Below are 23862 nucleotides of genomic sequence, written 5' to 3' on the forward strand. Positions count from 1 at the left end.
GTGAGGAAGAGGTGCTCTGAACCAACAGTTTATTTTACCTCTTTGGTTTCAAGGGGGCTTGTGCTACATTCCACAGCCATATGAAATTGAAAATGATAAAATTCACAACACTCTTCTTTAAATGTAGGCCGAAAGGAGCCCGAACATGTATTGCCCTACATTGGTGGCATGCTTTGCACGAACAAGTGCATTGAGAACTGGCACTCAGAAAGCGCACCACTTATTGTAAGTGATCCCCAAACACCCAGGGACTGCCTGCATTATTATGTGATCACTACTCCCCTCCAAACACTAAATGCTCTGGTGAAACAGAAGGAGCACAAGTGCTTGGATACCATGACAAAAAATTAGGCTAACCTCACTATTTCTTAACAACCTTGGCACACCATCTGTCCTGAAAGGGTTAATTCTGCCAGTTAGTAACAGAATGGGTTGTGATTACTTTCACATCTTTTCCAAATGATCTAAAAAACGCCTTTTGAATGGTTAAGTCCATATATCATGCAGTGGAATTTTCCAGTATCTCATTTACATGTTATCCGCAAAGTGCAGCCGAGGGAAGTGACTCGTGAGAGTTCAAAGTCCCCGTTAACACCTTGTGTGCCAGAAATGTCTTATCATCGATAGCACTGCTGTAAAACCCAATCTTCACATTGTAAAGCGAACGAGGCTATCCCATAAACCAGTGACTAGCAGTGGTATTTCCTGTGCACTGTAGAATATAACGTTCACAATAAATTCCGTGCAAAGGTCAGCCATAATTATCTTAGACTTAAAGGGACACTATAGTCACCTGAACAACTTTAGCTTAATGAAGCAGTTTTGGTGTATAGAGCATGCCCCTGCAGCCTCACTGCTCAATCCTCTGCCATTCAGGAGTTAAATCCCTTTGTTTATGAACCCTAGTCACACCTCCCTGCATGTGACTTGCACAGCCTTCCATAAACACTTCCTGTAAAGAGAGCCCTATTAAGGCTTACTTTATTGCAAGTTCTGTTTAATTAAGATTTTCTTATCCCCTACTACGTTAATAGCTTGCAAGACCCTGCAAGAGCCTCCTGTATGTGATTAAAGTTCAATTTAGAGATTGAGATACAATTATTTAAGGTAAATTACATCTGTTTGAAAGTGAAACCAGGTTTTTTTTTCATGCAGGCTCTGTCAATCATAGCCAGGGGAGGTGTGGCTAGGGCTGCATAAACAGAAACAAAGTGATTTAACTCCTAAATGACAGTGAATTGAGCAGTGAAATTGCAGGGGAATGATCTATACACTAAAACTGCTTTATTTAGCTAAAATAATTTAAGTGACTATAGTGTTCCTTTAATCAATTATAACTCCATTCTGTATGGTCTTGCCACGCAAATCATAATATTGTATTTATATCCGATTTTTAGACAATCTATTGTGATCTGCGCTAATCTGTACTTCGTAATATTACAATTCTCAATAAATAGATCTGTATTGCCCACAGAGAGAAAAAGTTGATGAAACTACCAATGGTTTTAGCTGTAGTGCTGTAACAATTTGATGAGGATTCTAGGCATTTTAGGGGCCCTGGTCACTACTGAATTATTTACCATTTTAATGAGGAGGATAAACAAGAAACAAACGATTACAAGTATTAAGGAGAAACAAAGAGTTACTAAGGACCCTGCAGGAATGAGTTTTACATTCTATACAATATAAACAACCCCACTCTTTTGCCACGACAACCTTATCTTTGGAAGTCGAGACAAATGGGAACCCTATGACATGGTTAGAAAGGTTTAATTTCATTGGTATGCCTCTCTTTCTTACTACGACTTGGCCAGCTCCGCTAAACTACATTGTGCACTGACATATGATGTTATGGCACAGGGAAAAGATAGAGTACATGGATCCTGCAATGTTACTCCCAGCACAGAACTACCTGATATTTGCAAGAGAATTTACCCATAATTGGTACCGGTAGTTTCCATACCTTTCCTGTTGACTTGACGCCTTTCCAGACACAAAAGTACACCAACAACCAGCACCCCAGCAGACACAGGAGCAGCTCCCAGTTTACAGAGCCCAAATCATCAAGGCCACTAGAAAGTCTTAAAACCTTGTTCCTGTAAGAATGATTACAGTGAGATTTACAGAGAATGGCATAATGTACACAACCTCACACTATCCAAAGGTCTTACGTGACCCTCTGGCATTCAAAATCTTAAGGGAAATCACTAGTGATCATCTAGTAAATTATTTGTAGTGGAGGGGATGCAATGGCAACAATGTAGAATAAATGATTTGCATTTTATTGTGGTCTAGAATTTTGAAGACAAAATTAAATTTCTATGTAATATATATATGCGATTTCTCTTTTTCGTAGCTGGGAAATCTATTCAAATAGATGAGTGACAGGGGACATAAAACCCAATAAAAGACATAGAGAGCGATCCTAATTACCTAAAGTGGCTACTTAATTTGATGTCTTTAGCCCCAGAGTGCATAAATGCAAAGCATTAAACAGGTCCTTTCATTCTACTGTGTTATTATTTTTATCGATAGGTTTGAAAAAGAAAAAAAAAAAAAGAAAAATAACTAATGTGTAAAAAATTACAAATAGCTAGTACAAGAGTACATTGGTGTCATCATTAAAAAAATTGTATTGTTTTTATTTCAAGGGGCTTTACGCTCAAAATAGCAAAAAAATTCTAAAACAATGTGTAGTCTTCCAGTCAGTAATTGTTTTGATGTGCATGTGATGTTTACTAGGGTAATGGCTGAAACAAGGGCAAGGAGGAAGCCATATTTTTAATTCTAGAAGACCTCAGCTGAGATAGCATAAGTGATTAAACATTAAGAATTAATTAAGAATGTTATATATGCTAATTTGATTTGAATAGGTCAGCCACTTCAAAATAGTTTCATACAGCATTTATTAAAAAAATAATAAAGCCGCAACATTTTTAAAAGGCTTCATAAAATACAACAATCACGTGTAGAAAATATAAAGTAAATAAATAAAATGAAATAAAAATAACACGGGTACACAACAAAACACAACATTATCCATGCATTAAGCACAAATTACGTAGTACCCAATAATCCATGCATTAGGCACAAATATTTACACGGTACCGATAACCAGTAATGTGCGAGACATGCTAGATTTACTTAATATTTGAAAAGTTCTATTTGAAAAAAAGAATATTTTTTTAACTGATATAACAGTGTATAATAATTTAACTAAATAAATAACTTAAAACAGTTCTAGGCGATTGAGTGCTTTTAGAAGGCATTCTATGCATGTCCATAGAAACGTAGAAAGAACATAGAATCCTGCTTGCCAGATGTCTCGTTCCAGAATCATGCGGGTTAGTTTAGAGTTGGTCACACTGTAGCCTTCATTCTTTTTGGAAGATTTCTAATACAAGTTAAGGATGAGTATTTATATTTGTTGATAGCTTTGCACGTTTGGTACCTGTAGCGGACTGGACCCTGCACCAGAGCCTGCCCCAGTTGCCTGGAGGGGACTGCTTGCCCGCCTGCTGCCTTTGGATTATGGACCGGCAGTTAAAGGGTTAATTGTACTGTGCAGAACGGTTTATTTCTTCCTTTCTGCACAGCCGTTCGGTAGATTCTACCTACCGAACAAAACAGCCTTCTATCAGCCTCCCCAGAGCCGTGGGAAGCCGGCCGGCACCGTCAATTGGCCACCCAGAAGCTGGAGTGTGCCCTCCATTTACCTCCCTGAAGCCGCGGTTAACCGCGGCTTAACGAGCGTGTGCCGGCAATTGACCACCCAGTAGCTGCGGTTAACCGCAGCTTAATTTATTGTTACTGGGTGGTCGCGGTTACACCTACCCGCCAAACGATGGCGGTGTTCTGGAGCTCCCCGGGCAGCCAGCGCTCTTCTGCCTGGCTTTCATGCACTAAAAGCGGACACTTTTGCGTGCAGGCACCGCTGAGCCTCCAGCCCCCTGGTTCCTCTTCGGGACAATTTAGCAAACACCTGGAACTTCGGTAGTTCATTTTATGTGAATGTTTTAACCCAGATAGCCATGCCATGGAGTCTGTTCATGGAATTAAAGACTTTGGCTCCATGGCGATTAAATTGTATTTGTGTGGTCTGAGTGCCATTCACCTAATAATGTGCACTCAGACCTGAGCTATCTGGGAATATGTGACATGTCTATGTTTTATGTGTAAAAGGTGACTTTATGTATTTTAAAGTGATAGTCTGTCTTTGTGTCCCCACGTGCATAATGGCGATTTGCCTTTGTCTTGGGAGATAATTTAATTACTTCTCAATTATCTCCAGGGCAGAGGAGAGGAAGCCAGGATGCATTGTGGGGATGTTTTACTGCTGTATGTATGTTATTGGTATTGTCTGTCCATTGTTACAGTCTTCCATCTGGTCCCCTAGGGGAGTGTCCACCAGGTGGGAGACCTGCATAAATACAGGGGCAGGTAGTCCTCAATAAACAGACCACTGCTTGACCCTCAAAACGTAGCCTCGTCTCGTTCTTGGGGGGATTCACTGTATGCTGATAGAGACTGATTGACAGGAGTGTAAGCCGTTTGGGAGCTTTTCCTGTTCGTCTGCTAGCAACTATTCGTGAGGTTCCAGTTCGGGAGTTTGGAGTGCTACCTTATTCCCTTGTATGCAGTTCGGGAGTTTGGTGCATTCACTTTTATCCAATTCGGGAGTTTTGGGGATTCTACAGTAGCTGTGCCTGTCTTTGAAAAGGGGATTATCGCCTTGTGAGCGAAACGGTCCGTTACAGTACCATTTCAATGGATTTCAATGAGGCCGAGGTCAAGATTCTGCTCAGGCCAAACAATTTCCGCATGGACCTCCCTTTGGCCACTGTGATGTACCGAAAGGTTTTCTCCAAATGGTTGCAGCAAGGTTGAAAGCTCCGAGGCATCTAAAAAAGCATTGAGAACCATAATTGGTTACCCATTCTATTTTCATGATTCCCCACTGGTTGCATTTCATGTTCTTCAGGTCACAGGCTCCTGACCACAATACATAGAACATTGTAGTGAATCACTGATCCTAATTTTTTTTGTCTGCAGTACAATTAAGAGGCTCCTTCCCAGGAATTAGTGGACAGTAGTGGACAGTATGTAATATATGATATATTTTCAGTATTATTTTTACCCACATTTTCAGATATTCAGAACTATGGATGATTATGTGGCATGCAACAAATGATTAAATTACGGCATCATGCAGTCCATTTGTAAAATGTATGGAACACAAAACCATAACCTTGTATGACTGTATAATACTGTTGGTTCTGGTAACATGGAGTAGCTGTATTTTAATTTTAAGCTGAAGTTACATAGATTGTAATTCTGTATTATATATATTTTGTATGCATGATGAAAATATCGTAATGTAGGAAGGATGGGTGTCTCTAGCCAATATATCCAACAAATGCAATCAGCTGTTGACTTAGAGGGTCACGGTCTAGGGACTTTGCAGAATTTAAAAGACCTCCGACAGTGCCATCACCATTGGGTGGTAGACAAAGGTGAGTTCTTCTTACTTGAACCTGTCCCTCTCAGGCACCGATATCATCTACCGGCGGATCCTCTTCAGGTTTTCTTCAGCGCCACCAGCTGATGTCACTGCTGGACTCTCGCACATGCGCGAGAGTTCTGCATTCAGGTCTATGAAGGATCCACGAGACCATCCATAGATAAAGCCAATTCCCTGCAGCCGTCACTGGTGATGGCTAGGGGGATTTACACTTCTAGACGGCGGTAGCTCCGCCCAGCGTCTTGAAGTGCCAGGCGTATTAGAAATACTGAGACAAAGTAGTCCCTGCTTGGTCTCAGTATATGTCTTGATTGGTTTGGAATTTCAGTGGAATTCCAACACAGTCAATATGAGTGTTTCATAAAGATTCTGTCTTTATGAAATACTTATTTTTCAGAGGGGGTGACAGGGCCACTTTAAATAGTTCCTCTATTGATTTGAAGTGGTCATCGTCCACATACAGAGATTAAGTCCACATCTAGCAGCATCATTAGCCAGCCTAGAACAAAAGGCCATAAGATAAATAAATATATGATGAAGCTCCCATTGAACCATTCTTGTGCTGGCAATACATCCAGAGACATTTTAGAACATGTTTGCAACTCTTTAGTGGATGTTGAACAGAAAAGATGATCTTCGCACGTACTGGACGTGAGCACCTGTCTGTCACATTCTGCGAGCTCTTGTAGCATGCCACTTCACGGCTGAGCTTTTACTTCTTGTAGACTTTTCCACTTCATGATAACAGTGCGTACAGTTGACCAGGGCAAGTCTAGCATCATGTTGCACACTGAAAACCACTGAGCTGTGCAGTACTGGCCATTCATACACCAAAAGTGTCAATGGTCATCACATGGCCATGTACTAGGGTTCATCCACATCACAAATAGCCAAATCACTAATTACCTCTAAGTGTGTGCGGGCGTGAGTGCAAAACTAAATGGAATACTTAAAAATTTGTAGGTAAAAAAATAAATAGGGACACGTGAAATAATTTAGATGGACATTTGGCTGGATAAGTTTAAAGAGGCAAACGTCATTAACTAAAGATTAAAGATTGGCGCCTCTAGAGCTTGTTTCTATTTTTAACAGTCCAAATAATTTTCTACAATTTCCATGAATGCAAATTGCAATATCAACAGTAAGGTCTGCTAGAAAAAAAAAAGTGCTATTCTGACCATTACTTACAGCTGACAAATGCACTAATCAAAAGGAATGCTGGTGGGAGAGACTACACATTGTATACATTCATAATACGAACAATGACCAGTGGCCACTAAAAAAAGAAAAAAGGACTCATAAGATAAAGCTGAATAAATATTTTGTTACAGTGTGACACTGCTAAGCTTAATCATTCTAAATTAGTGATTTGACATTGTTATGAGAGGTCCAAGGCCAGGATGACCTCAGAATTCCATATCCTTAGCTTTTACCGGGGTCGTCCAGTATGTGACTGACGCCAGAAAAATAATGGGCACCTGTTTTGACTTTTTAAGTGTATTTTTTTTTTTTTAAAGGATAACAGTTAAACCCTCTTATGGGTCAACCATCTTCTTTAACCCTAGCTCTGGAAATATTTAAAATCCATCATTTGTTAAATAAAGGGAAAGAGAAGGATGGATTCCATAGATGGAATGGCTGTATGGATTCAATAAGTCGACGTTGGGTTTTACAACTTAACCTCGTGGTGCTATACATAGTACAGACTTAAATTAGATTTATCACCAGATTACGCTGTAGAGCCAAACACCGCCGCTTATTTATATACCCTCTTCTAAATCGTCTCCAGAATTCTTTCTAGACTAAACAAGTTTTGAAATAATAAATTAAGGGGTCATATTACAGGGTCCTATTCATCAGGCATTATGAATTGTACCAGCACTGAAAATGACTGCTGTTTAAGCCAATGGCAATATCACAATTATCAGCAGTATAAGAATAAGCCCAAAATATTACTCCTGCAAAACAGCTGGGTCAAAAAGGGGTGCGAGATATTAGTGAGAGTTTTAATGGACCAATTGAAAAATATTTCCAATAGACGCACCACATTTGCCCCATTTTGTTTGCATCAGTAGGCTTTTGGTATATGACTAGTGACTAATGTAATGAGCCAGACATACAGAGGCAATGACCAGGCATTATAAAAGTCTGTTTTAGAATTTAAAGCCTCATTAAGTCCCTCTGTCTGACAGCATTTCTCAAAAAGTCAATGCCATTCACCAGTATCCTCTTCAGAAACCATCTCACAACATCACCAAAGAACCACAGTTAAACAAAAAGAAAAAAACAAACAAACAAACAAACAACAAACAAACAAACAAACAAAGGAAGGGAAAATATACAATTCACAGAGTAGTTTTATAAAATACATAAATAAAAAGATTAATTAAAATTGGAGAGGCTGTTTTCAGGCTCACATGTTTCAGAATCATGTTAACAAGACCATCCCACCCTGCAGCTGCCAGCGAGAGGTCATTTGATCCGTTCCTTTCTTTGGGATTGCTGGGGCGCAGTGCGCGGAAACACTTCCCCTACCGCCACTCGCTCGCAACACTGCAAGAAAACATCATAGCAAGAGAACGAACAAATGTACAGGAAGTGAAGAACTGCATTACATTGGGAAACTACAAATATATATATTTATATATTGATGATTTATTAAAATAATTACAGTTATAAAGACAAAAAAAAAGTAATAAAAAAAAATAAAAATAAAAATACCCTAATCTGAAAAATGTATTCCTGACCTTAAAAGGCGAATTGACATTTTAAATATTATGGTGGAACGATCACCATAGAAACATTGACACATTTTTATGCTGATTGATCCATTGTTGGAACAAAAAACCCTCCCATAGACTGGAAATGTCTACAAACAACAATGAAGCCACACTGATTTGCTGAATGACATTTTAAATGTGCTTAGAGTCTAATTTAAGTGTGACTGATTGACAAGAGCTGGCACAAACCGAAGGCCAGAAGGTTTGTAGACTGTAAAAACACAGGTGAAAATTACAATGATATGTAAAATAAATAAATCAATTCATAAAATATTAGAATTCTGAGATACTCTCTTAGATAGAATCTAGGAAAGCATGTCATCTCTTCTCTTTAAGTAACTTCATTTTAAATAACGGCTCAATAATTGTGGTATAGCTATGAGATTTCAGTCATTTAGAGGGCTAATGTTCGAGGGGCAGGGTATTATCCTCAGAATCACATTGTCTGTTTATTACTTTGTATGTTTTGTTCCTCAAACTAGCGTTTATAGAACTCTTAAAAGCCAAGAATTTAAGCATGTACTAAATTCATCCTAATCTTAATCGCATTGACAGAACCATCTGCAGACAAGCACGATTATCCTTTAAACCCCAGTCTATTATGAGTTAAGTTCCTTGAGTGATCATTTTTTTAAAACATCCTACTCTTGTTCTTTGGATGAGTCCAGTGAGATGGTCCTGTGAGATAATGAAAGTAAAATTTTACGCAAGGCAATTATTTTGTATTGTACTGTATTGTACTGTACAGAATATGTCTGGTTTCAGTACAACCCACCCTAATAGACCAATCTCAGTCAGTCATTTTGCAACCTCTAAAAAATATTTGAGGGGTCTTAGCATTCAATATAAACCCACCCCCCCAAAAAACCAATATATGTTATACATTAATTTATCAGGCCATAAGTAATCCCTATTGCTTAATTCTACATGCCCTCTCCTACGAAATAAGAAAGTTACTAAAATAGCGTTTTGGATTTGATCTGAAATCTATTCTTTATGAATTCTGCTACTTTTCCATCAGTTTATTTTTATTATAACTTTCAGTGAGAAAAAGAAAAAGTTTTTAACAAAGTCCTTTACCTCTCATCTTATTTTACTTGTCTGCTTAAATAATTTTTCCCGTTCGCTGCAATATTTTGCTAAAGAAACACATTAGTCTTTTATTGCAATCTATGTTTGCTGAGAATTTTTGTTTTGTTATATTTTTCTGCCAGTTTTAAGGGGTTGGAGTGTCTCTTTAAAGAAGGGCAACTGGCAGGGGTTCCCAACATGTAGTTCCTCAAGTACCCCCTAACAGTCCAGGATTTAGGGATTACCCCATAAGTGGTTTCTTTCTTTCTTACTAAAAACACCTTAGACACAACTGGGTAATCCCTAAATCCTGGACTGTTAGGGGGTACTTGAGGACTGGGTTGCGAACCACTGGTCCATAGGAATATATAAAGGGCATTTTAGATTGCCAATATCATGACATAATCTGCCAACTACTGACACGTTGCCAGTAAGGAATGACCTTCACTCTTAGAACTATAGAGTCCTCCCAACAGTAAATCAATAAGAGTTTTAAAGCTGGAGCACGTCCAACGACACATATCATGATGGTAATAAAGAAAATAATTGGCACTTATGAGGTATCACGGGGCTCCTCTTAGAATCTGAGATGATATTTGAAAAATGTACGCAAAGTAGACACATTCAACGATAATTTTTGGAAATGTATTATCAGTTAGCAATTAGAGCTACGTGTGAAGTATTGCTGTATTTTAACGTAAAAAATTGCTCCTGCACAATCCAAATGTTTGTATTATAGTAAACTTTTTTTTACACTTAAAATCCTTTCTGATTTAATATTATGAAGTAGCCAAGTTTTCGTAATTTTTACAGTGTGTATAAACGTACAAGCAGTCACAATGCACACAAACTAACATCACAGCAAACTCCCCCTTCCTCTTCATCATGTAAATTGACAAAATGATTCAAAATTTCCTATATCTGAATGGCATTTCTTTTGGATAAAAATGCTATGACAAGATGAATCGTAGCCCTTCTAACTCTTGGCTGCCTGGCAGTGAAGAGTTAAAATGCAAGACGTGGATCCCAGAAATCACGAGTGATGTACATACTATTGTCTTGTTCTTATTCTGCTGACACGTAAAAATGATTGAACTCCAAGCTCGTGACTCACGATCACAGACACAAACCTACAGGAATTTTCACGGAGGCATGAATTGCTTGAAATTGTTCAGGGAATATCAATTTGTAGGCCAAAGGAGCAAAATTGGAAAAACAAATACTCAGCTATTTCTTTGCTACTTTGTTCTAAAAAGTAGAATTCCCTGGTCAAGTCCTGGTTAGACGAAGCACACGACAAAGCACTTTTACCAAAATCACAATAAGAGGTGCAGGGCTCACACAGCCTTTTTTTTTAAAATTAATTACAGAAGGACGGCCACTTGAGAGAGTTTTATATAACTACTGGCAAACTAAAAATGACTTATGGTGTGTGCTCACATTTTTTAACTGTTATATACACCATATGCTTTCTAGGTATAGTTTTAGAATGATTTGCATGGAAGAGTACACTATGTAATTATATCATATACCGGTAAACAGGGTGCAAACCTAAATGGATACTCCCGTAGGTATCAAAAACAAATGTCTAATAATAAACAAGGATGCACACCAACACTACTGCAAATATAACCAACTTTTATTTAAAGGGGTAAATATTCAATACCAGATACGGTGCGATACAGGTTAACCTTGAGAAAAGCCCCTTTCTGTGTGCCACAACAATGCTCTCTTTTTTGTGTGTGACTTGTGTCCTGCTCTTGAAGGCTATTGATATGAATGCTGATATTTTATGCATAGATTCTAGCCTTATCACTGTTTGTTTGTCTTTTAAATGTCTTGATTGTCATATCGTTTTGTTAATAAAGTTACAGTTATATTTGCAGTAGTTTTGGTGTGCTTCCTGTTTTTTTTATCATCAAGGTATAGTCTGGCATACAAAGTACACCACGGCAAACCTATGATAAGGGCTCAAAATTTCTACTAGCCACTGGCGAGTAGAAATTCCTCCTTGGTGAGTAAGCTATAGTTACTCCAGGTATATAGTGGCAAGTACATTTTAAGGTCTGGCTAGGAGTGTAATACTTACTTGAAATTTAGTCCTGTCTATGATAATGTGCATAAGGGCTACTAAGTATATTTATATATATATATATGGCATGAAGCGGGCCAAAGCACCCAAAATGTGGCAATGGATGGAATTAACTCTCAGAGTCGTATTTCTCACATTTCTCCTAGCAGTAAGGGCTTAAATAGTATTAATAGCTCAACTATGGCCTCTTTAACTGCTGTCACAGTCTTATCATTCCTTATCACTATCGAATCAACTACCACTCTGTTCTTGAGGAAAGGCTAGATTTTCTGCTACCCCAATGATTCTAAAATAAAATCAGGTATCATTTCTGTTCTGTACGAAATATGTATATTACGGCTAAACGAATGATCTTGTACAAGATTAATATAGATCATATAAAGAAAACAAAATGGTTTATAAAAAAAAAAAAAATTGTTGAGGTTCGGAAATTCAGAATTGTAAAACGTAGCCAAAAAAATAGTGCCGATTTGGAAACGTTCACCAACTTATCTACAGTCGCATTAACCCCTTAAGGACCAAACTTCTGGATTAAAAGGGAATCATGACGTGTCACACATGTCATGTGTCCTTAAGGGGTTAAGGCAGTTTGGGCGTAAATTTTTTAATTCAGTTTCCAAATAATTCCATTTAGACGACTGCTGAATAAATCCCATAGTGATCATACGGTCTTACGTCTACCAAGCAAATTAGTACAATGTTTAATTACTTTCTATCCAAATTAAAAGCAATACATGCAAAAATATTATTTGTAACAAGGAATGATATTATTAAGCCATTTATCCTAATAGTTCTCTTGTTAAGCCGTACTTGCAACGTATTATGTAATGCATTTATACTATCTACAATTTTCTCAGTTGTAAGAACCAGAACTATCATCATAGAACCAGTTGACTTTAATAGACCTGTCAGTAGGAGATTAAGTTGACCACTCTCCTTGTTCCGGTAGTGATAGTCTTTATGCACTATACATTTACTTTATCTATAAATATAGAGGGCATCTTTCATCAAAGGAGCGGTGAGAGTAGATTCTGTCAAAAGGAATCTCAAAACTAAACATTGTCAGAATTATTCGCTAAACTGAGAATTTGGCAGGAATTAAAATTGAAGTAAGGCCAAAATAGCCAATCTGGAAAAATAAATTATATACATATACCGTGTATAAAAAATAAATAAAGATATGGCAGACAAAAAAAAAATACTATATTATGTATCACTAAATTAGAATACTGTGTGCAACCAATGGGATGCAAACACAGGATACCACATCTCCCATTGGCTGCACCCAGTTCTACCAGGCTTCATACCATCCTTACTCTAAAGACTCTGCTTACTTCTTATATATATCATGCGTATGCAAGAACATAGAAAAGAGCACATTGAGGTGATAATGGGTTACCACTGACAGTATGCACACAAAGATTATGGTAAATCCATTGTTTATCTTGGACACATACAAAAACACTAATGCGTACACATACAATTTACAGAAATGCATTCCCCTACACATTGAATATATGAAGAAAAAAAAAACTGTAATGAAGGCTACTTACTCCCAAAACTCCACTACGGGGGACACCTTGTCCGACAGCTCGTCACAGGTCATGTTGCCAAAGGTTGAATTGGCTGTGCCATTGCTGCAGTCTTCGTGCCTAAAAATCTCTACGCATTCTGGAGAGTTCCACGTGTTGTTACACTGTGACCAGGGCAGCGTAGCCGTGAAAGATTTCACCAGGTAATAGACACCCCAAGTCAGGATCATGATGTAATAGGTGTTGCAAAAAAAGACAATCACCACAGATGCAAAGCCGATCCCTTCAAGGTAGAAATGGGGTAATCAGTAACACATATAAATAACACAATGACACAGTGATAAAATTAAAAAAAAACACAACATACTCTGGGAGTTTGTCAATTTCGCGTCATGCAATGCCGATTCAATGCTTCCCTAGGAGAAGCATTTGATTGGAAGCGTGTGCGGCACTCGCCACGCATCTCATCCCCAGTGCTTCTCTATGAAAATTACTGGATTGGAAGAGAAGCCCGGCAGGGGATACCTCCAAGATGACGTTGCACGAGGAGGAGCGGGCAGCAGCACAGAGTGAGTCTCGACACTGGAAAAAAGGTAAGTAATTGCTTCATATACCATGTTTTTACTTCATTAAGGGGGACCCTGCATCTTAATAGTGAGGAGAATATTTTAGCATTACAAATACACCTTTATATTGCTAATACTGTACAAGGTTATTCACAAAAGTAAATTTCAAATTTAAGGTCAAAGAAGCCAAACCGGAAACATTCTGTACCTCAGTGATGGTTCCATGTTGGCTACTTTTGCCTTAAAGGGACAATATAGTCAACAGAACAACTACAGCTTATTGTATTTGTTCTGGTGTGTATAATCATTCCTTCAGGCTTTTTGCAGAAAAACACTGTCTTTTCAGAGAAAATGCAGTGTTTACATTACAGTCTAGGGATATCTCCACTGGCCACCTCTCAGATAGCTACTAGTGGTGCTTCCTGGAGCAGTGCTGCCTAGTGTGCAGCACTGCCATTCAGTGTCTCCATCATCTTCATGCAGATACTGAACTTTCCTCATAGAGATGCATTGATTCAATGTATCTCTCTGGAAGATGCTGATTGGCAAGGGCTGTGTTTAGCTTCTGCTAGCTATGCACCTGATCTGCCTCATTGACAGTCTCAGCCAATCCTATGGGAAAGCATTGTAATTGGCTTTTCTTCAACAGTCCTGATGATGTCAGCCAAGCAGGCAGATCATGGGCCGAGCCAACAGCAACAGACTGCAATAAAAGTAAGATTTTGCTATATTTACAATGGCAAGTGGGGGCCAGTGGGGCTAGATGGTTGTTTTAACACTATAGGGTCACGAATAAATGTTTGTATTCCTACCCCTATAGTGCTCCTTTAAATTTGAGATTCACTTTGAATTCGCATCAGTGAATATCCCTGTTAGTGTTCCTTTAAGAAATATCACTTAGAGTACAATGTCATACCAAAATGACCTTATTAACATACCAAGTATTTAGTAGAAATTTTTCACACATACAAATACTTTGCCTTCGGAAGTGAGAACTGTCTGCTGCTTATGAAATCATTTCAGTGTTGATAATTCTTGTAGATGTAGTCTTACGACCATAGTAAATATCTCAGAGGTTTGAAATTTATCTAGGGGATGCTCTCAAGCAATTATAAGCTTATATGGCTAATAATGACAGTTTTGTGAAATTGGATTTAACAACCGTCTTTGACGGATATGTTCTTCAGCAACAGAGTCCTATGTAGAAAGTTCTTGGGTAGAGTTCAAGACTTCTTTGTTACTAGACCGTACTTAAGATTGACCTCAAACTTCAGATTCAGAAAGACTGCCTTCTAGGCTCTGTCTAAAGTTAATGTTATCCATTTTAATTGAAAAGCGTTTAGCAGGATTAAAACTCGTTTGACCCAGTTAACCTGTGTGCAACAATGTGCAAAGATGAATTAATATGTGCAGAGAAGAAAATGGCTAACTAGTGTAACTGAGTTCTTGTCCTTCGTAGCTACACGATTCATGGATATCACAAAAAAGGCTACAAGGACATGCCTCGGATTAAGAGCAGTGGTAGAGCACAAGGAAATAGAAATGCAAATGCAAACATTTAATTATAGGATTAATGCCGAAGGGCTACAAAAGCACAACATTGTCAGACAAGAGTTTGAAAAAGAAATTCCCCTTGGAATTGAAATTGGTTTGCTGAACTTACATACATTAGTGTAGGGTCACAACACAGCATGTTTAGGAACAGAACAGGGAAAAGTAAAAAAAAAAAAAAAAAAGAGCCTTCGTCTGTCCACAGAAAAAGTATAGAATGAGCACCGAGTACCAGAACACTGACATTTTAGAAGAGATAAAGATCTGACCTTGAAATATAGGTGCGATGTTCCAGACTGCAATACTGCCCGCTTTCATAAACTGACCAAGAGCAATCTCCAGGAAGAAAATGGGGATTCCTCCAAGGATAGCGATCAGAATGTAAGGAATGAGAAAGACCCCTACAAGAGAAAAACAAGTCATGTTAAAGGAATAGTCGGATTATATATGTATTTATAACGTTCACTTCCATTTGTGATGCAAGTCGATTCTGTAATATTAATGCAGAGTTGCCCCCAAGGCAGATCCACAGATGTTGTAGAACTACACCTCCCATAATGATTTGCATGCCTTTAAAATGCATTTTGAATGACAAAGCATCATGGAGGCTGTAGTTTGAAAGCATCCGGGATCTACCTTTTAGGCACCCCTGTATTAATGGATTTATTTGCTAAACCAAAAACCGTGGAATTGAAAAGGGAAGGAAAATCATTAGGCCATAATGGCCAACAGTTCACAGGAGCAGAGATGTAGAATTTTTTTTCCTGTTGAGCTATTTTGGCTGAATAAACCTATTATTTTTTTTCAAAACAGTTTGATAGAATTCACTGGTATGATCCATAGATAAGACTATTGCGGCCTGTAACCGTGTGACATTGAAAGATAAATGGTAGACTTCAAGATGCTCATCAGTAAATAATTCTAGTTCGTTTTAGTTATGTTGTAAAGAGGAAATAATTTAGAAAGACAGTATGTACGTTCCTTAACAGTTCATATTCATAGTATAGGTCAGGGGTAGGCAACATTCGGCATGCCAGATGTTGTGGACCACATCTCCTCTGATGCTTTGCCAGCATTACGGCTGTAAGAGCATTATGGTAGATGATGTCTGCAACATATGGAGTGTTGAAGGTTACCTACCCTTGGCATAGGTTATGGTGCACATTGTATCAGACCTCACAACAGTTCTGATTTCAGGGTCCTTAATTTCCTGGTGCCCCACATCCATGGACAAAAACATATTGTCCATGGGTAGCACAGTGCAAGAGTATCATTAGATGTGCCCACAGTGTTCACAGGCACCAGGACACCTCCCGTAGCTAAATGTAGTCTGTGCAGCATTTCATAGAAAAACGCTGCACATACAGACACCAGCTACCGTGACTACTTTAAATCACTGAAGTTGTCATGGTCCTTGGAGTAACCCTTTAATAGCTGGGAAATAGGCTCAATTATGAAAATGACAACACAAAATGCATCAGTTAAAACTCTGATCTGCACACTCTGTCTCTTACTGCACTAGTAATGGTCACAATAGCTAATGATATGTAGAAACGCCAGATTTTCACAGCATTAAACCCAGACGCATACACCGAATAGCAAAAAATGTAGGCGGATATATTCACACTTTTATTTGATACCATTTGCATCCAGTTAGTCACGTAAATGGAAACATTAAACTAGTTACACTCACAGCCTTCACTCAGTATATAAACCACAAAATTCCAAGTGGCCCAGCCCCGATCACAGTATCTGCAGCTGTTGAGTCTTCCACTGCTCAGTGGATTATTGGTTGTTGGCAAACACCACTATCTGTGCTATGACCAGTCTGCTCCTGATAAATTAATTTGCTGCTGTAAACTTTCTTTTTTTTTTTTTTTTTTTTTTTTACAAGGAGGTTACCGGTATATATAGATATACATACTTGTGTAACCCTGTAAGGATCTAAACTTGGCACAGAGGTCTGACTTCAGCACAGGGTCTCTGAAATTATCAGAAGGATCTGATGTAGGTATATAGTTAGAGAACAGGTCATGAAGTTTGCGGAAGATCTTAAATTCTGGAGGGGGCTGAAATGGATAGGTCATTTCGCAGAAGCTGAAATGGGTAGAGGGTCTAAAAGAGTATTGAAATGTGCTGACCAACGCGTCTGGCGGGGTCTTAAAATGGGAAGAGCTGTTTGTAGCAGCCCAAGTGGAAAAAGAAATGTGAAGTGGACAAGTGCTATATGGGTGTCAGTGGGATTGACCAACATAGTCCCCAGCATATATGAAACTCTATATGAATTTGTGAAGAAAGTGTTTACATAGATTTAAATATACACTGAGAGCGAACACACCGTTTTTTGTGTGCTATGCTATCCAAGGTATTTAATGTGAAATAAAAACATTGACAAATGTAAAGGAGTCTAATAGAATTAAGACATGCCACATCGTAGCTGCCATATTGACACAACTAAGGTTCCTGTCCATGCCATTGTTCTTTCTCGCCTTCACTACTGCAATCCACTTCTCAGTGGTCTTATGTGTTCCCAGATTGCACTGCTGCAGTCTATAATGAATACAGCAGTGAGGCTCATTTTCCTGTCCGCCCGCACCTCCGATGCCTCCCCCCTCTGTCAGGCCCTACATTGGCTTCCAGTTAGATATAGGGCTCAATTTAAGACTTTCTTACAAGTCCCTACATAATGCTGCTCCAACCTACCTATCCTCCCTAATACACAAGTATCTCCCGTTGAGGCCCCTGCATTCTGCCGAAGACCTACGTCTATCCTCTGTCCGTACTCCCACATCTGATGCTCGCTTTTAAGACTTCTCCAGGGCTGCACCTTTTCTGTGGAACTCCCTTCCCTTCTCCGTTAGACTTTCACCCAGTCTCCACTCCTTCAAAAAATCTTTAAAAACACACTACTACAGCAAAGCATATAATTTAAACTGTTAGCGGGATTTCATCCCCCCCCCCCCCCCCCCATGACTCCTCTCCTATTTCATAACCCTTACCTTTACCTTTTGTGTCACTATACCCCACTCCCTCCAGCATGTAAACTCATTGAGCAGGGCCCTCAACCCCTCTGTCCCTGCGCGTCCATTTTTCTGGTTACAATTACGTGTCTGTTAGTCCACACATTGTACAGCGCTACGAAATTTGCTGGCGCTATATAAATAATAAAATAATAATATTGAAATTTGTGAACTAGTATTTCAAGGTGACTCTTGCTTCGTTGGAACTTTACCCTATTTTCCTCCTTATCTCAAGTCAAGTCTGAGATTTAAGAGTAGACCAGTTAATCATTAAACAGCCTGATAGGCATGAGAGCCTAATACGTGAATGGAAAGTATTCGATAATGGATTCTATGCAGTGATGGGGACAGTAACAATGTATAAAGTACAGTGGAATTCTCTGCACTGCATCTGTAACTTAGTTCTATCATTCAACCTTACAGAAAAATACAGAATTTTTTTTCCTGGTCATATTTCCAAGTAGGAAATGAGAATAGTTTTTTTACCTACTAGCAGGCGTGGGCAACCTTTGGCACTCTAGATATTGTGGACTACATCTTCCATAATGCTCTAACTGCTATAACGCTGATAAGCATCATGGGAGATGTAGTCCACAATATCTGGATAAATTCTATATTGTCATCATTACTAATTTGGTCTAAATGTAGCAATTGTGATTTTCAATACACCACGGTTTAGTAAGTAAATACAATGGTATCATCCATGGTAGATTTATCTTGATAAACATTCCAACAGCCTAGCAGGATTCATTGTTCATCCCATTGTACAGCGCTACGGAATCTTATGGCGCTATATAAATAATAAAATAATAACAATAATAATTTTGTTACATTACATATGTGTGTCAATGGCTTTCCTTCTCGTTAGAAGATTTACATACATAATCTTGTATGTTACATGTTACATTACATAATCTTGTATGTTACATGTGGTATGAACACATTCCATTGGCACATGCACAGAAAGAGTTTTGCATTTTCAGTCCTCGGCGGTTCACTCTTCCAAATGGTGAATCGAAATAACAAATAATGAAATCCAAAATACTGGACAAAAGTCTCCAATTCAGTATTTTTTTTCCCCCAAATGGCCATTTTCAAGCCTAAAATATTGTGATATTGAAACCATTCAAATTCACGGTTTACCGAATAAAAGTACAGATTTCGAGGTTTGTGTGCATTGGTTTATACAGAGAAGTTTGTGCTCTGGAATCTATAGACACAGCTCTCTATAAACTCGCTCTTTCAGTTTCAAAAAAAGTCATTTCCTTTTTGAATCGGCTCTGCCGGTGTTTGTGGATGTGTATCGTTTGCAAATAGTTTTAAATCCCACAGCATGTTCAAAAGAGTTCAAAACGAGATATCATACCTCGCGACATTTCAAAATGTCAAAGACTTTTATCTTAGGGGTGTGAGTGGGGGGGTGGCCAGGGACTGAAATCCTAATAACAATTTACTTCCAAATAACAATTTATGCTACTAAAATTTAAAATAGAACAATTTTAATATCCTATTTACACAGACTGATTTCTAAACACATTTATTTTAGTTTAAAGAAAAGCGCGATAGCAATATCAATACAAACCTGTATTCCTAATGCTATAGTGTTTTACTCCTTGTTTAGATTCAGTGGCCCACCTAAAAAAAAAAAAAATAATAAAAAAATGTAAAAATGGGTTTTAGTAATTCTGTGCTGCCGTACATTAAGGCCCCAGGGAGAGTGCGCATGCATGATTGGCTATATGCTACATGTGGGAGTGTGAGATGTGAGGAAGTGGGTGGTGACAGATCAGACTGAACTTAGTGCCACTTGGGAGCCGGGCCAGCAACAAGTTTCCCGCCAACCCTCCCTTTGCTGCTTTGGGCCCGGGGGGTTGTCACAGCGAGGCGGGGGGTGTCCTTGCCAAATAAGGGATGGTTTGGTAGATTAGATGAAAAGGGGGGATAATGACCGGGTCTCATCCTCCCCCTGTCTCTTATGGTGAACCTGGAGGAGGTACCAGGTTGGACGTGTCCCCACTGGGTTGTAAGTCGACCAGTGGGGAGCATTATGGTTGGGCCCCACCGAGTTGGTGGGGAGCCCTGAAAAGAAAGATGTTTTTATTATGCCGAGGGGGGGGAGGTGAGAGCCTTGGGGAAGTTAGATTGGCAAGGACGGTTTCTTTGGTTACTGTATGGCTATATGCAAATTGTTTATGTTAATTTATGATAATTATTATTTCGTTATATGTAAAGGAGTTATACAGTATTTGGCTGTGTTAATAAATGCTGTGGCCTGTTTTCTCCAAGAAGTTGTCTGTCGTTATTTGAAGGGGTAAGTTATGGTTTTATGGGGGATAAAGGGAATGCTATCCAATGCTCACTACGTACATACATGCCTCCGGTTAAGTCATCCCACAGGCAGTTTCCTTTCTGCTTCCCATCCATTGTTTCTAATAGAAGCATTGTGGACGTTGAGTGTACAATCAAATGCTCCTTATTAGAATGCACTAAATCAAAAGATTCCGTATGATCAGCATTTGTGGACATTGAATGTCACATAACTGAGTCTGACGCAGTTGTTGCATTAGAAGCACCCTCAGGCGGCTGTCGGGAAGAGAGCCACCTGAAATGTTTTTAACCGTGCAATTAATTCATTGTACCTGCAAAACTGCAATGTTTTTTTTAAAAAAAGACCACAGCACTCAGACCACTTCATTGCGTTGAAGTGGCCTAGCCTAGGTGCCTATACTGGTCCTTTAAACTCACATTAATGGGAGTGTTATTGCTATAGAGGTCTGGTATAAATTCGGCACACCAAGAATACTGAGCTTTAAGAAAGGAAGCACAGAAAGAGGAACAAAGGGAATTAAGCCCAAAGAGTGTCTGTCCCTTCTAAGTAGGGACACTTGGGAGGTATGGATATATATGCTTTATAGTATTGCAGGCATGTATATAAATTCAATGAATTAATCTACTTGTAACCACTGGGTTTTATAGGTTTTGTACATACCAGTAGCAAAGAGAAAGTCTAGGCACTCCAATGACTTCAGGCATGTTTATTAGAACATGTGGGATACTGCAACGTTTCCACCCCAGATAGGGTCTTTGTCAAACTACTTAACACCAAGGATTAGCTCACACTTTGGATAATAAATATGCCTGAAGTCATTGGAGTGCATGTACTGCTACTGGAATCTGTTATCCTTGGGCTAGTGCTGTATCGTGGTCCAGTTAAGCACCCTTTACTTTCTGAGAATTGAGTGCGGTTCCCTTTTTTTATTTTTGCTGTAGGTTTTGTTCAGTCAATTTCTCATTCACACTGACACTTCAACTTTACTAACAGACAAAGACAATTGTCATTATCTTTGTTTTGTCTATTTTTTGTATAACTTGTTGTCCATGCCAGTCAGTCAGATATTAGGCCCTTTAGAGCCTGGTCTACGTGTGCGTTGATGAACAGAACGCATTGTTTTATTTTTAGCTGGTTGTTGTTATATGTTAGAGTTATGTGTTACTGTATACAGTGCTGTGTCAGGGGAGAACAAGCCCTTCACTGTGTGTGATGTGTGTGAGGAAGTGAATTTTGTTGACACTGATGCACATGGTTTTTCCATAGCAGCTTTGTTCCTTCTCTTTATCAACAAATAAATCTTTTCCAAACCACTATGTACAATCATGATACAAACACATAATAAAATCATAAATTGACATGGCTGCCCCCCAACTGGAGATTAATACAGCCGTTCCCTGCGCCACTCTGTCTGTCTGTGCAATAGGCCGGTGAAGGAGAATTCCAGTTTCCTCACCAGCCCATCAAGGGACTTTGTCACATGTTTTTGCCGCCCTCAATGAGCGTCCGCCCTGCGTTTGCCGGCAGGGGAGATCCACTGGGCATTTGCCCAGTTTGCCTGATGGCCAATCCGGGTCTGCGGCGGTGCAGCTCAACTCATTCCAAGTTGACTCAGTCGGACAGCGGGACCCGGGACAGACTCTCAAAATGCGGGACTGTCCCGGGCGATCCGGGAAATGTGGGCCCCCTATGGCACAGTCAACAAACAGAAAATTCCAGCGCACCCAGACCCAACCAGTAGCATGTTAAGCGTCAGCTGATCACTATCAGCCAATGAGCTGAGTCCTGCACTGCCGAGCTTTGCTCAGGCAGAAAAATTCCAACTCTATGAAAGGCAGGGAGTGGCGGGTGGTAGACCACAGTTATGAAGTCAAACTGTTTTAAAATGGTTTGACGTATATTGAGTTGGACGCCAGGGCGCTCCTAGCACCATAACCCGTACATTGCGTTGTAGCGGTTATGGTGATTGGAGTGTTCCTTTAATGTTGAAGCATTCCTTATTTTATTTTAGAGCTAACTGTTCCCTTTTAAATAATAGAAAACCTGATAGGTTTAAATTTGAGAAGAATTGCACAAGCAGAGCAAAAGATTAACACGCATAAAACCACAACAATAATATTCACTTCTGTGTTTTTCAACCAATGGGATATTTATAAAGCGATGCAGAGTCAGACCGGCTCTAATGAAATTACAGTTGTAAAACTATATAAGAGTTACAACACAGACTTGTTTGTCTGCTGTAATAGGACCGGCTACTGGCTGACATGCTCATTTCTGGAAATAAAGGGTAACTCGGGGTTCAAAACTCTAGGAGTTCAGCTTGACTTCCAAGGAAAGAAATGCTGCTATACAAGCCCTTGCCATAGTTAAAGTATTCACCATCTGGCTTCTGTCTATTCACAATCATTTTATTATAAAGTATACCAACCAGCTAAAAAGAATGCATGGCAAATGGTGTATTAATCAGCATGCATCCAAGTGCCCAGATCATTGTCTTGCTCATGAGCAAAATAATTGGCATAAGTACATGGAAGAGGAGGGAAAGGCAAACGGCAGAAAGGAGACAGAGGATAGACAATGAATGAATGGACAGACGTGTAGAAGGACAGACAGGAGATAGACAGATGCATAGACAGATATGTCCCAACAATTCAAATAGACAAAGAGGGACATTTTATTTTAGGGGTGTGAATGAGGAGGGGGGAGTTTTGAAACATTTTAAGTGATTTTCTAATCATTTCTAAAACTGAAACACAAATGAAATCAAGAACAATGTATCTCATTTCCACAAACTAATTCCCAAACACATTTAGTGCAGGTTTCTCAAAAACTGGCAGGACTTAGTGGGACAGGAATACCGCACCCAGACCACTTCATTGCGATAAAGTGGTCTAGGTGCCTACAGTGTCCCTTTAAAGACAAATTACTGTGAGTATTATCGCTGTGGAGCTCTGTTAAACACTCAGACACACCAACAATATGGGGCTCCTAGAAAAGTGGGCGTTAGAATAGAAAAGAGGGACAGAGGGATTTGGGTCAGTTAGAGGGTCTGTCCCTTCTACATTTAGGAGGATGGATGGATAGAGGAATAGAGTGATAGAAGGATAGAGAGATCGATAGATAGTGAAAGATATCCTCCCCTCTCTCGTTTCTCATTTGACAGAATCCTACATGTGACATTAAACTCACATTCCCTTCCTGTTTCTCTTTGACATGTCTTCATTTATCTACTATAATTCACCAACCATCCTCACCTTACCCTGGTATTTTCCATGTGTCTGTACACACACAGATCTCTGTATTGAAAACAGCAGAACTGTCACATTTCACAGTGACATGCAGAAGGGTAATGTTACATGTCTGTATTGTCTTACAGGAAACAATGACACTTGGGATCTGA

The 23862-nt window shown here is 39.2% G+C and overlaps 1 protein-coding gene across 2 annotated transcripts in view; it reads right to left on the reverse strand.

Moving 5' to 3' along the window:
• Positions 1-23862, reverse strand: part of SLC6A8 (solute carrier family 6 member 8) — a 55504-nt gene that overhangs the window by 27009 nt on the left and 4633 nt on the right. Inside the window, exons 1-4 of one of the 2 annotated variants that reach the window (XM_063432723.1) lie at positions 17038-17064; positions 15383-15514; positions 13018-13279; positions 1964-2096 (exon numbers count right to left, since the gene is read on the reverse strand). In XM_063432723.1, the coding sequence (XP_063288793.1) occupies positions 1964-2096; positions 13018-13279; positions 15383-15431 (444 nt within the window). In that variant the 5' untranslated portion in view covers positions 15432-15514; positions 17038-17064. Of the gene's footprint in view, positions 1-1963; positions 2097-13017; positions 13280-15382; positions 15515-17037; positions 17065-23862 lie in introns of those variants that run through there. The other variant, XM_063432722.1, reaches the window with a different exon arrangement.

Source organism: Pelobates fuscus, chromosome 9 (genome assembly GCF_036172605.1).
Source record: "Pelobates fuscus isolate aPelFus1 chromosome 9, aPelFus1.pri, whole genome shotgun sequence".
Classification (NCBI taxonomy): domain Eukaryota; kingdom Metazoa; phylum Chordata; class Amphibia; order Anura; family Pelobatidae; genus Pelobates; species Pelobates fuscus.